Consider the following 15,984-nt stretch of genomic DNA (forward strand, 5'->3'; position numbering starts at 1 on the left):
AAAAAAAAAGAAGAAAGAAATGGTGAAATAGGAGAGGGGGATAAAAATAGAAGGATTTGGGGGGGGGGGTCAGGTTTCCCAGATTCTACAATGGAAACCCGTTTATACACATTTGCCTGCGGGCAGTAAACCATAGCAACCAATCAGTTCTTAGCTTTTTTTCAAACAGCTGCAGGTAGAACAATGAATGCAATGGTCGCCAATGGGCAAATTATCCCAGTTTTGATAAATGAGGCAGTTCACTGCATTTAGCTGGACCAATTACTGGGTGGACTGCACTCTACAGAAATCAGCATTGACACAGAGGGATAAACAAAATGAAGGGGCTGACTAGTAGAAGATACATTCCTACCTTTTGTATAGGAGGCAGTCTTTTGCTTTCCCGATGCACTGCTTCCAGAGTCTCTATATGCATTTGAACAATATCTACAGAGAGAGAGACAAAGAAGTGGATTTACAAAAGTGGTAATATTGAAACAAAATATAAGTAGAGATAGATGTGTCGTATTTCCTGCCACATTAACAAACCTCCATCTCCCCTTCTGTAAATTTGTCTTTTAAACAGATGCTTTTCAGATTTTGTCTTTTGCTCAACATTTAAAAATGTTTTTTTTGAGAAACTGACTTAAAACTCTTCCTAAACCTGTCAGCCTTGTACTAGTGATTCTGCCTTCCATATAACAGATTTCCTGCCTATATTGAAGGCCAATATGGAAGAACACATGCATCATCACCTGATATTTACGTTAATTTAACCTTTACTAGGTGTTATCTCCAGGGGAGTAACTACAGGGAAAGCAGACCCTATGGTTGCAGGAGGTATAGGGGGTCCATGAGTCCCAAATAAAGAGCAATTTCAACATATATTGGTAAAACAAGACATCTGGATATGCTTGTGGCCTTAAAATTAATTTGCTTTGGGGCCCACTAACATCTAGTTACACCACTGTTATCCTCTTGTGTTAGAGGAAGTAAAACCCCCAGGCTAATTTTTACTTTTAGTGCCAGGTCCACCACCACATCAGTTGCCCTAACTAACTTAACTGTAGCCCATTGCACATCCACACATTATTGAACCACACCATCCATCTTTGACCATATACCTTGTGCTGTATCCCAAGATCACAGTTTGGCTTCCAGTGAGCATGCGGCATGCACTGCTTGCTGATCACCAAGATAGATTTTGGGAACAAAAGTGACACAGCTAAATTGGTAGCCAACACTGCTGGGCAGTTCTGTACATGCTATGGGTACACATACGTTGGGACATTTGTCACAGAGGCTTTTCATTTCCCTTTACTAAAGATTTATACAATATAATTACTCAAAATACTGATATACTAATATTACCTTGTTCAGTAAGCAAAAACTAGCAAAAAAGAAAAAATATGGTTTGATGCCTATTTTATGGTTGCTAATGAAGCAACTCTTGTACCCTATCAATCCCTATGAAAATACGAATGTCTCCCCTCCCCTATACTGCCACTTAAATAGGGTTGAGATTGAAGGAAACTATGCAGGATCGGGGGGGGGGGAGTTACAGTGAGCTTTACTCCATTTTACAAATGTTGGGGGAAAAAGGTTGTTAAAATTAATAAACACGTTCTGCACTCCCAAAATGAATGTGCACAAAACTGCAGCCATTCGCTAAATTAAACAAAGATGTTGCTTCCATCATTCCCAGACGCAGTCAGATTATCCTGGTGGTCAATAAAAAGGGCAACCTTTTAGGAGATTTGACCTTTAACCTAATATATAATGAAGTAGTAGAATTATTAATGAATCAGGTTAAAGTGAGTGTATAATGATTTTAGCATAGAGGGCCAGCTTGAATACATTGGGACATATGGACATCCTTGTTTTGTTTAAAGAGGAGGGCATTTAGTAGCTTAATGAACAAAATAGGCCCCTATGTAATTTCAGGATTTCCCATAAAGACTGTGAACAATTACAAAGTCTATATCTATAATTGCTTATGATTCAGTGACGCAATGTTTTACCTGGAATCATAGTGTGCAGGTTCTTCAGATGATCTGATGTCACTCCACTCTCTGTACATACTTTATCAACAAAGCGTGTGATGAATCGTACAACACAATGAGCCACATCGGAACTCTCTGAATCTTCAAATCCACTCTCTGTATCTGCACTTTCAGCCATGCTACCAGCCATACTGAGCAAAAGGAAAGAACAGACAGCTGGATGTAATCTTACATGTAATTGCTACATTTTATTTTAAGGTAATCAGAAATAAGACTGACGGCAACACTATTAGAAGTAGGGATGCACCGAATCCAGGATTTCGTTCGGGATTCGGACATTTTCAGCAGGATTCAGATTCCTTGTGCCTGGCCGAACCAAATTTGCATATGTAAATTAGGGGCGGGTAGGGAAATCACATGACTGTTCGTGACAAAAGTAGAATTTTTTCCTTTCCTGACCCTAATTTGCATATGCAAATTCGGATTCAGTATTTGGCTGAATCTTTCCCAAAGGATTCGGCCAAATCCCACATAGTGGATTCAGTCCATCCCTAATTAGAAGGAGCTACTAGAATCACCAAACAAATACTGTGACAAAATGCTTATGGTGGCAGCTGCAACACACTCACCTATTGGTGATGAAACTATTAGTCACACTTTCTGTGTCCCCAAAACCAGCTCCACCCCGCAGCATACGGTTCTTTGAGGTATCAAGAGGTAAGAGCAAGTAGCTCATACGGTTCGCATAGTGGATTGCTTGGCTAAATACAGTACTTTCTTCTTTCTGGATGAGTTCCAGCTGCTTTTCCCTGGGAAGAGTTGGCCACAGACGACATTGATCAGCTGCCAGCTCAAGTGCAGATCGCTCTTCCTCCTCAAACTCATCCTACCAATGGAGAAGAATACATTGCCAGAAATAGAATTACTATTTGACCCCTTCATGTTCATGTACAAGCTGTTTAAAATGACTACTTTTACTTCTATGAATGTAACTATTTTACATGTAATATTACATTTGGAGCACTCCCTTTCTTTATAATAATTTAATGCAAAAATCTTCATACAGGAATATGACAAAATGTGATTAATTGATACATGGAAACTTTTTATAAAAGCTTGTATGGTTTGTCTTATTTTGTATAGGTTACCGGGTTGGGTGTGGTATCTTCTGGGGAGGAATACAGGGCTTGTATATGGTTCTGGACATCCCCATAGAACATAGCCTCCCAGAACTGCATGTTGGTCCACACCAGGTGTTCCTGTACACAGCTGTATGCAAACTGTGTGATCCCAGAGCTCAGTTTCTAAAAAAAAAAAGTATTTCAAGCAGTGAGCTAGCAAAGGTGATAAGGCAAAAATAAATATAAAATAGGACACAGAAATTTGGAAGAAAAGCACAGTGGGATGTAGAGTAATAGTGTTAACACCAACCAGGCTTCAGACTGGACATGGCTGATTGGAGATGGATAGGGAAAGTAGTGGAAAAGGTAGTAAAATAATTAAAGATACGTGGTTAGAGGGGTACAGTAAACAATTATGACAAAGCTGACCCTGTATATACAAACTCACCCTGCAGAATGCTGTGACCAGTGGCAAGAGTGCAGCAGCTATAGCATGTTCATCCAAAGGGGTGCAATCCTAAAAGGCAAAGAAGAGTCAAAGAAAGAGGAGGGAAGGAAAAGGTGAAAAGGCTAATTAAAGGAAAGCCAATTTCAAAATACAATGGGAAGACAGATCAGGCAATCATTTAAGGCAGAGTTTGAAGGTTTAAAGATGAAAGCACTAAAAACACTATTATGGTTTTATTTCTGAAAGTTCAGGTTAGTATTTAGGCACCATTTTTTACCACTGAATGAATTTATGTAAAACAAAGGGGGCTCTATTTTCCATTTTTAAAATGTATTGTAACATTGTAGTATGAAAATCATTAGTAACTCTAGCCTTTAGCACATAAGTAGGAAAATGCTATTACAATAGTTTACACCACATCTGGATATCTACCCCGTATTTTCTGTCAACTTTATTACAAAACTCCTTGTCCTGATCCACCCTACATACACTCTTACCTGTAAACAGCAGTTCATTAGACGAATGACAAAGTCAAACTGCTGATGATCCAACACAGCACGGTTTTGTTGCACATGAAGATTGAGCTCTTGCGTCAGACACAACCTAGTGGCCCTACCCTTCAAAGCACGGAGTACAGCTGGATGTAACTGTATGAGAAGAAATTGTAGACATTTCAACAATTCATTCAATGCTTTTGACTTTGATCTGTTGCTCGTGAAGCAATATGCCTTACCATACATAATACCAGCAATGTTCTCGGATTAGGTAGTTTCTGCTCTTACATTCCATGGTTAGTTTAAAACCAGTAAAGATTTAAAGTACTATACAGGAGTTAAACAAAGCACCATTTAGTTTCAAGGGGGACACATGGAACAAATGAGGTTAAGCTCCACCCTCTTGGAGGCAGGACACTTAGAATCAAGTGTAAGGTACTCTGGCATAACCCGACACTCAGTAACGTAACTGGAGGGGGGCAGGCCCTGGTGTGGGACGTGCAGCCGGGACCCTGCCCCCCTCCGTACCAGATTATCTGCCCCGGGGATGGCGCTCAACAGTACAGTGTCGCCTGCTCCTCTACAGAGGCCCCAGCTCCCCTTTGGCAGTTAAACTCAGTACTTAGCTTCTCTACAGAGTCTGCTTTCTATAGCAGATAATTTGGGCAGAGCGATGGCCAAGCTTGGTCAAAAGCCTGGTGGAAAAATGAAGAGATCAGACACGGCCAAAGGGCACACTGGCACCCACACTCCCTCTGACGTATCACACTTGAAGGGGGAGCTTCCTCCATCAAGGCTTCCTCAGGGGCAGAGGAGGAGACTGAGGATGAGGCCAAGGCCGAATGTTATGGCTGAAGAAGATTATCTCCCAGGCCACAGGGGGAAAAAAAAGCACATTTCTTCCTCAATCAAAGAATAGATGCTCTACATCATCCAGGCGAGGAAAATTTCTTCGAGGCCAGTCTGGTCGATTTTCATGACGATACAGCCACCCGCAACACTCCAGCTTTCACTCAAAACCAGCCGACAAGGGTCGTCCAACATGGAAGATCAAGTTGCATAACAAGCCCTCAGCCGACAAGGCCCCTTCCGGATTACAGCAGCCCATATAGGGGGCAGGCTGCTGAAGTTGAGGGAGTTCTGGAACAGACACTCGTCAGATACCTGGGTCAGTGAAATCCTCGCCGAAAACTACCACCTGAACTTCATTTCCTACCCTCCCAGAAAGTTAATCATGTCTAGACTTCCGACCAGTCCTGCCAGACACAAGCCTTTCTGGACTGCATCCACAAAATGGAACAAATGATCGCAGTGCCCCCATCAGAGACATTCTCAGGTTTCTACTCCAATCTGTTCTTAGAAGGACGGCTCATTCAGAGCAGTACTGGACATGAAATTTCACAAGTACACCCGGTCGGTACAATTCAAAATGGAGACCCTGCGATCGGTAATTAGAGGGATGGAACAGGGAGAATTACTGATGGATATCAAGGATGCATACCTCCACGTACTAATCTGGCCAGCTCACCACTGTTTACTGAGATTTGCCTTCAAGAATCTCCACTACCAGTTTGTGGTGCTCCTCTTCAGTATATCATCAGCCCCCAGGGTCTTCAACAAGCTCATGGCCATGGCAGCAGCAACCATAAGGCTCCAGGGAATTTCCGTGACACTCTACCTAGACAATCTTCTATTGAAGGCCAGGACGAGAGAAAAGAGTGAAGGGGATCTCTGGAGGGCAATCATTCTACTACAAGACTTTGGCTGGACCATCAATTAGGATAAGTCCAATCTTCATCCCAGTCACCAGATGATTTTCCTAGGTCTCAAGTACAACACCCTCACACAGTGGGTGAGTTTACCTCTAGACAAGCAGGAGTGGATAAGGGGGCAGACTGACCTCTTGCTACACACCCAAAGACCCAAAATCCACCTGACAATGAAAGTACTGGGATTGATGTTTCCTCTATCGAGGCGGTACCATTTGCGCAGATACACCTACGCCCGCTCCAAGCCAACATCTTAAAAGCACGGAATGGAGCACCACTACTGCACAGAATCAAACTTCTACGCTCGACAAGGGAGTTCAGGCTGAACTACCTCTCAGCAGGTCAATCCACTGATGCCGGATTGGAAAGTGATAATGACAGACGCAAGTCTACAGGGTTGGGGCACAACATGGAACAATCTATCAGTTCAGGGTCTATTGTCTGCCAGGGAGTCCAAACTTCCAATTAACATTCTAGAACTATAGGTGACAGAAATCACCGTCAACAGAAGCCGCCTCCTTCCTGGACTGCAACATTCCAAGGGTACTATCCTTTCTCCAGCGAGGCCTGCAGTTAAGTCTTCAGCTTAGTTCCCTGAAGATTCAGGTTTCAGCACTGTCAATACTGCTCCAGTCAGGACTAGCCATGGATTACACGGTCCGTACATTCCTTCAAGGAGTAGCTCATATTGCTCCTCCGTTTCGGTCACCAACTCTAGGATGGGACCTCAACATCATTCTGGAAGCTCTTTTGGACCCTCCCTTTGATCCTTTAGGGAAAATTTTAGACGAATGGCTAACCTGTAACGTGGTGTTTCTGGTGGCAATTTCATCAGTGAGACGGGTATCGGAAATTGGTGCCTTATCCTGTGATCCTTCATTTCTAGTATTCCAGTGCAATCATTTCTTCCAAAAGTGGTATCTTTTAACATAAATCAAGAAATTGTGGTACCATCGTTGTGTCCAGATCCTAACAACGCAGACTTCACAACCTGGAGGATCCAAATCCTTCAGGCATTCTCAGACTCTGTTCGTACTACCTACTGGTGCTCGAGGAGGCATGGCAGTCTCTAAGTCTTCGATAGCTCAATGGTTAAAGGAGACCATCAGGCAGGCCTACATATCCAAAGGAAAACCACCACCAGAGGCTCTTTGAGCTCATTCTATGAGATAAGTGGGAGCCTCCTGCATACATTCACGAAATTCTACAGTCTAGACAAATTCTCTTCAGCCGAGGCCTCTTCTGGCCGTAAGGTGCTGCACTCAGTGGTGCATTAACTGGTATTATTCCTTGCTCCCACCCTGCTGTTTTGGGGCTGCTTTGTTAAGTCCCCATTCGTCCCCTGTGTCCCCCTTGAGACGACAGAGAAAACAAGATTTTTTGATACTCACTGTTAAATCTGTTTCTCTGTAGTCGATAAGTTATATTTAGCCATGTAATGCACCATTTGCAATTCTAGCATTCTGGCAGCAATGCAACTACAGCACAGACATTACTTATCAAATCAGATCTAAAATAACAGCTATCTAGCACCTTCCAGATTTTGCTGCAGTGAGCTTGGGTAATTAAAGATAACATTAAATCACAGGGGGTCTATTTCTGTAGCTCACTATATATAAATGTCCCAGTTCATTGCTCGTGTGTAGTCCAGCTTGTACCAGACTTTGATTATTCAGCATTTGTGCATTGCAATGATAAGTTTTCTTAGACAGAATATAGATACATTACAGGTTCTATAACTCCAAAAAACATGACTTGCATGTTTCAGGCAATGTAATCAGGCATTGTAACTTTTTTACCTTTTTGGCTTCTAACATATTGTTCTCAAATATGTAGGAAATGCAGTTCCGTACAACTTCAAGCCGCCGGTTGCTGTTAGCTTGTGCTGTGCCATTACGCTCAATTGCAGCTGCCATGCAAGATGAAATGGAAAAGAGAAAAGTATAAATGAAAACATAATGCTGCACAAAACAAAATGTATGTAGTAAACACAATTTAAAGTAATTGTTCAGTGAAAAAAAAAAAACTGAGTACATAGATAGGCTGTGCAAAATAAAAAAATGTTTCTAATATAGTTAGCCAAAAATGCAATGTATAAAGGCTGGAGTGATTTGTTGTATAACAAGTCAGTCAGAACACTACTTCCTGCTTTTCAGCTCTCTTGGTTTACACTGACTGGTTACCCTGGCTACCAGGCAGTAACCAATGAGAGACTTGAGGGGGGGCCAAATGGGTCATATCTGTACCATGTGGCCCCCCTTCAAGTCGCTGACTAACTCAGAGTTAGAGAGCTGAAAAGCAGGAAGTTGGATTCTGGCTGTTTTATTAGACATCTGTTCACTCCAGCCTTTATATATTAAATTTTTGGCTAACTAACTATATTAGAAACATTTTTTATTTTGCACAGCCTATCTATTTACCCATTTTTTATTTTCATACTGAACTATTCCTTTAAGACACAATCTTACACAAATCAGTGAAAGTATAAGTCGTACCAATTGGTGGCCCAGGGGGTACCATGCACTTCTTCTCTACTCGAACTGTTGGAGGAGCATGCTGCATCTTGGCTGCAGCCTGGTCTAGGATCCACTGCACATTGCTTTCATCAAGCAATGGGAAAGGTTTGTGCTGGGGCCGCATGTAGCTGCCCTCTGCTGGACGTTGCACTTTGTGCATACTGACAGCAGGATAAGGATTCTCCTGAAGAGGATAAGACAAATAGGTATGATGCGTAGTATTTTTTTTTTTTTTTTAAATACAGTAGCTATAATGCTTTTGACACATAATCAACAATGAAGTGTGGAAAACAGACTTGCTATAACTTAAAATTTTCATTTATCTGTTATGTTAGTACTAAGATAAGGCACAAAACTGAAGAAAAATTAATGAACCAATGATATTAACCTATGTAACCTTATATATGCTTGTTACAAAAAAAAAACCTCCAGATATTACAGAGTTAAAACACTACAATGTGCAAAAGATAGATTAACTGGTCAATATATTATGATAAAAATGACTCTTGGTCCTCTCAAGACTTTTTTTTATAGAAATAAAATAACTGTAATGTGTGCAATCCCTTGGGTTGTGTGCACTTCAACGAGTAAACAAACATGCACAGCATCAATGGAACTAACAATAGTCTGTATAAAAGTCGGGAATTCTGGGGTAAAAAAAGCGCCACACTACAACATTTTTTATCTCATTTAAACATGCACCAGAATTTAAATCTGCACGTTAAGAACTAGAGCATGCATGGTATATCACACTATGAAAAAACATGTCCAGAAAGTGTCCACTTCACAAGGGCTATTGTGACACAACTATTGACCATATAAAAATTGGAGAACAGACTTATCTATAAAGTAACTTAAAATTTTTCATAAATCTGTCATGTTAGTACCCAAAATGAGACTCAACACTGGTGAAAAATAACCATTGGTTTATACAAACCACTGATAGTTTTCAAACTGTTTTCACAGTTTAACCCATTTCACTTAAATAACTCTAGATATTATAAAGACACAACTATGAAACGTGCAAAAGATATGAATTAACTGTTTGGCCCAATCTATTATGATGACAATAACTCTTGGGACTCTCAAGACAACACCACACAACATGTGACGAAGCAAGTGACAAAGCACTCTAAATCGCTTCCTTCTGTTTTTAGTGACAATTGTGTGGAACTGTAGGTGTTATCGCAGATCCAAGCAATTCTCACTGAAAACAATGTAAGGAGCTATTCTGAGTTTTGTTGTGAAACATTATGGGATTCGTGCAATGTGCCATTGGACTTAAGAACAGCCTACACATTAGTGGTACCATAGCTAACAATTTAAACATGCCACACAAGAGTGTCCGATATAGAGTCTTCAACACCAAATCACTTACATTTCTATAGAGCTTCTCTGCCAACTCCCGTACATGTTTCATTATGCTCTGACTGCCCTCGTACTGCAGTTTTTTCACTTCATATGCAACAAGCTTTGGAGGAAAGAATGGAGGGGCAATAAGGAAGCAGAATGGAAAAAAGGTTTAAAAAGCATCACAACCAATATGCTGGAGATAAAAAAACAATTAGAATATAAAAAAGTTCTTGTGGGTTATTGCAATATGAAAAACTGCCCTAAGAAATATGGTACTCGGTATAATTGAATTTTATTACCTGGTGTAATGGAAGGCTAACAGTAGTGTGACATTAGCCTACCATTAGCTAACAGTAGTGTCATCATATTTTTTTCTTTTAGAAAAAAATATTTGGAAAAACACAGCACCTCAAACTGGGGCCTAGTGTATATTACTGGCACCACATCATGTAGCTTTTGGCACATGTAAAGGATCTGTGCCAGTTCTCCAAGTTTTTGATCAATAATAACATAAAATGCTGTGTGTGTGAAATTTGCCATGGCCTAGAAACTGCTATTGCTGGCAGCCTGTAACAAGGACATGACCAGTAACATACTACATTAGGGCAGCAAGGCTTTTAGAGCAATGACACACTAACTGAAATACCTTGGCACAGGCAGACTGTTAAGAAGGGTAATCTAAGGCTGCCTAAGGGACACAGGGAGTTAGCACCACAAGATAATGCAGATGTACACAACGTTATCATGAAACATTTTCAGCTATATGCAGGAAGGGTTCCGTAATGTTTTGACTGTTGCATTTTTTCCTGGGAAATGGACGCTGTGTGCCATTTCCATTAAAGTTACAAATATTGTCAATGCAATTTTGTTTGACCTGAACGGTCCTTTTAGATCATGTTATAAAAGTAACCTGTGAAATGAAAATGTATTACATAAAAGCAAAAAAGCATATACCTCATCAAATAGGTCAAGTGCTCGGTATGGTGCACCACGTTCTGTGACAAACCCAGCAAAGGCCATTCCTTCTAAGACTTTAGTCAGAAAATCATCCTCCACCAAACCACGTTGACCAAGGAAAGAGGCCTATTTGCAAATAAGATTAGGAAAAGCAGTGAAGGTACCCATGAAAAAGGAAAAATAATTAGTGATGTACTCATAATGACTGTTACTGACAGACACTTGTGATATGATTTAGATGAAAGAGGTAGGTCTGAGAAGCGTGACATTATACCACACAAGAAAAGTGAAACAAAGATTTACCTTGTGGAAACGAATAACAGGCTCAGGATGAACCCTTATTAGTTGCAGACAACAACGATATCCCTGAAAGATCTGAGCAAAGAGACGCAGAAATGAAGCACGTATTTCCATATCCTGCAATAGAGAATAAGAATACCTCAAATAAACACACACCTCACTCAGTCAGAGTTAGACCTAAATAAAAATTATTATTAGAAAAACAAGTTGAAATAATAATTAGAATTAGAAACACATATATGATATGATGATTGTACATATGACAACCATTAATGAATGATAGGATAACATTTTTGCCAGCATTAATGTTCGGAAAAAATAATTTTTTAAACAAATAAAATGATACCCTATTTACTACTTATATCCATCAAACATATATATATAGTATGGACACATTTATTTTATATTGCAAGATATAAACGTTATATGGAACTCCCATTCCTAAATTAAACTTTTTCCTTTTATCATTTTATATTTTACATTTACACACACCATGATAGTATGTGGATCTCGTATTCAGAAACCAAAATTAGTGTTAGCTAGCCTAGTGTTAGATAATAATTGTCTGCAAGGCATTACCTGCATTCTGAGAGTAGATGCAGTAATGGAAGATGGTGGAAACGCCAGATCTGCAATTACTAAAGAGGGATCTAGAACCTAAAAGCAAAAAATAAATTTAACTTGAAGTAAATAGTTAGAGAAACAAAAATAAGGAAAAATGCAAAGACTGAGAAGAAACATAAGAAATACAATTTAATGAGAGCCATATACCAGGGTGCTGTGGAACGAAATGGCTGTAGGTTCAAAGAATGCATATAGTTTTCAAGATGCCAATATCAGAAAGTCATCAGGTGGCAATGATAATAATATATTGAGAGGAAATATATATACGGACAATAAAGGGTCAAACTTACCAGTGAGATTGCCTCCTGTGTGTGATGTAGCAATGGCTCAGGCAAAAAAGGGATTTGAACACACTCTGGGATTGTAACAGTGCCACCATCTAAATCTGCAATAACCACATCAAGCTGGAGAGGTAATGGAATATGACAGATTTAATCTCAATCACAGAGAAAGGATTACATTATCCTAAATGCAGAGAGACAGCTGAAGCAAGTAACAAAAAAATGCCTAGCTAACCATGCAACAAACTTAAAGGGGAAGGAAAGTCATTAACCACTAGAGGGTGCCAAATGTTAGGCACCCCAAGTGAATGTATTGACTTACCTGAAACCCCGGGCCGGTGCTCCTATCAGCAAAAAACGGCACCGGCTGGGGTTATTCCAGCGAGCATCACGGAACGCTTCTCTTCCGGCTTCTTCTGTCTTCTCCTGGCTGCGCATGTGCATTAGAGTGAAAAGCTGAACTTTAACTAAAAAAAATTGGCTTTTTCATTCTACTGCGCATGTGTCTGCCCCGTCAAATTTGAAGAAAGAAGAAGCAGGAAAAGAAGAGCTCCGTGGTGCTCGCTCAAATAACCCCAGGCCGGTGCAGTTTTCTGTTTAAGAGGAGCAACGGCCTGGGTTTTCAGGTAAGTAAATATATTCACTTGGGGGGGCCTAACTTTTGGCACCCCCAAGTGGTTAATGACTTTCCTTCTCCTTTAAAACATTTTTCAGCTCAAGAAAATTGCCATCTAAATAGAGAATGTGTGATCAAGGAAGAGCCTATACCTAGAAGAGGAGTCTTTGTAAAGTTTTATAGCAAACAGTGGATTACATAAATAAAATATTGATCAGAGAAATTATATCTACTGCTACCAAATACAAATGTCTCTCTGGTCTGGGAGAGGGACAACACAGGGGTCGAGAAGTGAAAAAAAAGAAAAGGTACACTTAGCAAATAAAAGAGAAGCAATGTAATATAATACAATAGAATTCTACAGAGTGTATATGTTATCTGCTATGTAACCTGTGCCTGGAATGGCTGCCTCCAGGTCTACATAGCAGCTTGTTTATATAAACTATAGTAGTCTTTCTAAAGCAAACACATCAGTTTACCAGTGCAAAGAAATGGTATATTTTAAATAATTTAAAACACAAATTTTGTGGTGTTACTGTTGCTTTAATGTACAAAAAGACTTCTGTGAAACCAAAGCAAGAAGCAAAACACAGAAAGCACAATGGAAAGTAAACTGTAATGGTTTTGTGACAACAGCCAATGGTCAAAACAGAGATAATGATGCTTGACAGAAAATATGGATCAGTTTATTAAAAATAAAAAAAAGAGAGAACAAAAAGGAGATTTTGTGTACTCACCGTTAAATCTCTTTCTCTTCAGTCGCTTGGGGGACACAGGGACAGTGGGTATAGCTGGAACCACTAGGAGGCAGGACACAATAAAAAAATAGAAACTTGACCCCTCCTCCTCCTGCTATACCCCTCCTCTGTAGGCAGAGACACTCAGTTCGTACCAAAGGAGAAACAGGAGGTTATCAATAAGCAACAGAAAATCTGATAACTAATTACAAGAAGAACAGTCTGAAGCCAAGAGAAGACCTCTATTCAGGGAGGGAAGCCCTGTGTCCCCCAAGCGACTGAAGAGAAAGAGATTTAACGGTGAGTACACAAAATCTCCTTTTCTCTAGGTCTGCTTGGGGGACACAGGGACAGTGGGGACGTACCAAAGCTGTCCCCTGAATCTAGGGCGGGAAGTAGAGGCCTACGTGGAACCAGCCACTGCAGCCTGAAGTACCTTCCTGCCATAGTGGGTGTCAGATGCCACAAGGTGCCAAACTGGTAAAATTTGGCAAAAGTATGGATTGAAGTCCACGTTGCAGCCTTGTTCCGCTGAGGCTTATTTTCGAAAAGCCCTCTGGCGGAATGTGCCCTGATTGATCTGGGGGAACCTGACCCAGTGATGAATAGGATCTCTGGATGGCCTGCTGTATCCATCAGGATATGGTGGTCTAAGGACAAGGAGTCCGATAGACGGATGTCCTCGACCCGGTGCAGGTAAAACTTGAGGGCCCTAACGGGGTCGAGGGTGTGCAGTGCTGCTTCCTTCGCATTGGAAAGGGATGGGCAGAAGGTAGGAATCGTAATTTCCTGGTTGAGGTGGAAAGTGGAAACCACCTTGGGAAGAAAAGAGGGAGAAGTATGAAGTACTGCCCTGTCGTTGTGGAAGGTCAACAGAGGAGACCTACAGGATTGGGCAGAGATCTCAGATACTCTCCGTGCTGAGGCAATAGCCAGCAGAAAAAACTGTTTTCCATGTGAGCCACTGAAGTGGAATAAAATCCATGGGTTTAAAGGGAGCGTGTTGCAGGGCACGTAGGACTAGGGTTAAGTCCCAATTTGGCACCGGTGAAAGTACCGGGCGCTTTATGTGGGCCATTCCCTGAAGAAAAATCCTAACATCTGGGAAGAAGGCGAGAGGTCTTTGGAACAGGATGGAAGTGCCGAAAACTGAGATTTCAGTCATCCGAGGGACATGTGCAGGGACAGTCCCTCCTGTATAAGGCCAGAAGGAGTGGAGTGGAAAACTTCAGTGAATTGAAACCATTACATTGGCACCACCAATGGAAAGTGAACCAGACCCAATGGTACGTCTTGGCGGAGACCGGTTTGCGGGCTGCACGCATGGTAGAATGACAGTGTCAGAGAACCCCTTCCGTCTTAGGATCGCAGTTTCAGTAGCCACGCCATCAAATTGATGGCAGGACAGTGGTGAAGGATTGGACCCTGAGAGAGAAGGTCCAGGATGAGAGGCCAAGGTTCCTTTACTGAGAGATGTACTAGATCCTAGACCCAGGATCTACGGGGCCATGTTGGAGCTATGAGGATGAGAGTATGAGTTCTCTCTGAAGTTTCTTGATCTTTCTTGGAATGAACGCAAGATGGAAGTCCCAGGGAGAGGTGAGGGCGTCTGCCGCCAGAGGGTCCCTGGACCTTGCAAAGTAGAGAGGAACTTTACGATTGTGATCAACCTCTGGCGTCCCCCATCTTTGAGTGATCTTGTGGAAGATGTTGTCCTTTACAGGCCATTTGCAAGGATCTAGGGATGTCTGCTGAGATAATCTGCTTCCCAGTTTAAGAGACCTGGAATGAAGATGGCTGACAGGCGAGTCGGATTGCCTGTATCTCAAGAAGGTTGATGTGAAGACATTGTTCCGATAGAGACCAGCAACCCTGCGCTGACGACCCTCTGCACTGCTCCCCAACCGGAGAGGCTTGCATCTGTGGTGAGCAGTCACCATTGTGGATCCCCCTAGGGGTCTGCCCCTGGTCAGGTGACTGGTTTGCATCAACCAGAGAAGAGAGACTCGAGTCATGCGGGATAAACGAAATTCCAGGAGAAGGGATTTGTGCCTCCAGGCTGCAAGAATATTCCACTGAAGCTCCCTGAGGTGACGTTGGGTGAAGGGAACTGATTCTATCATCGAAACCATGACTCCCAACACCTTCATGTAGAATCTCGCGGTGTGGGACTTCGAGAGGAGAGACCGCACGAGGGTCCGCAAATGCTGGACCTTGTCACTGGGAGAGTTTGTGTCTGGGTGTTGAACTGCATCCAGAGGAAGACCATGGATTGGCTTGGGGTTAACGAGGACTTGTCCAGGTTGATGAACCAACCAAACTCCTGTAATCGAACCATGGTGAAGTGCAACGCCTGCTGGGCCACTGCAAATTAAGGTGCCTTGATCAGGAGATCGTCCAGATAAGGAGTTATGGAGATCCCCCTGGTGCGGATTAGAGCAGTGGCCACCGACATGATCTTGGTAAAGACACGAGGGGCCGAGTTCAGGCCAAGGGGAAGGTCTGTGAGTTGGAAGTGGCGATTTTGGAAGGCAAATCGCAAGAATCTCTGATGGGGACAGAAAATTGGGGCCGCGATGACAGACCTGAGGGATTCCAACTTGAACCTTCGCGGTCGAATGAAAGTATAGAGTTCCTTGAGGTCCAGGATTGGCCGAACAGATCCATCCTTCTTGGGAACTACAAACAAGTTTGAGTAATAGCCTCGGAATCTCTCCTCAGTCGGAAAAGGGATGATGACCTCTGAACGGATAAGCTTGCCGATCGCGTCGTGCAGCGCCTGATCC

At 41.9% G+C, this 15,984-nt stretch overlaps 1 protein-coding gene across 10 annotated transcripts in view; it reads right to left on the reverse strand.

Moving 5' to 3' along the window:
- Positions 1-15,984, reverse strand: part of sbf1.L (SET binding factor 1 L homeolog) — an 81,821-nt gene that overhangs the window by 23,741 nt on the left and 42,096 nt on the right. For 8 of the 10 annotated variants that reach the window (XM_041586620.1, XM_041586621.1, XM_018252821.2 and 5 more), the window contains 13 exons: positions 11,855-11,968; positions 11,520-11,597; positions 10,944-11,057; positions 10,638-10,766; positions 9,709-9,801; positions 8,310-8,514; positions 7,614-7,723; positions 4,049-4,198; positions 3,552-3,620; positions 3,131-3,286; positions 2,612-2,868; positions 2,001-2,173; positions 353-426 (listed from right to left, as the gene is read on the reverse strand). In XM_041586620.1, the coding sequence (XP_041442554.1) occupies positions 353-426; positions 2,001-2,173; positions 2,612-2,868; positions 3,131-3,286; positions 3,552-3,620; positions 4,049-4,198; positions 7,614-7,723; positions 8,310-8,514; positions 9,709-9,801; positions 10,638-10,766; positions 10,944-11,057; positions 11,520-11,597; positions 11,855-11,968 (1,722 nt within the window). The remainder of the gene's footprint in view (positions 1-352; positions 427-2,000; positions 2,174-2,611; positions 2,869-3,130; positions 3,287-3,551; positions 3,621-4,048; positions 4,199-7,613; positions 7,724-8,309; positions 8,515-9,708; positions 9,802-10,637; positions 10,767-10,943; positions 11,058-11,519; positions 11,598-11,854; positions 11,969-15,984) is intronic. The other 2 variants (XM_041586623.1, XM_041586626.1) reach the window with 1 other exon arrangement.

Source organism: Xenopus laevis, chromosome 3L, assembly GCF_017654675.1.
Source record: "Xenopus laevis strain J_2021 chromosome 3L, Xenopus_laevis_v10.1, whole genome shotgun sequence".
Classification (NCBI taxonomy): domain Eukaryota; kingdom Metazoa; phylum Chordata; class Amphibia; order Anura; family Pipidae; genus Xenopus; species Xenopus laevis.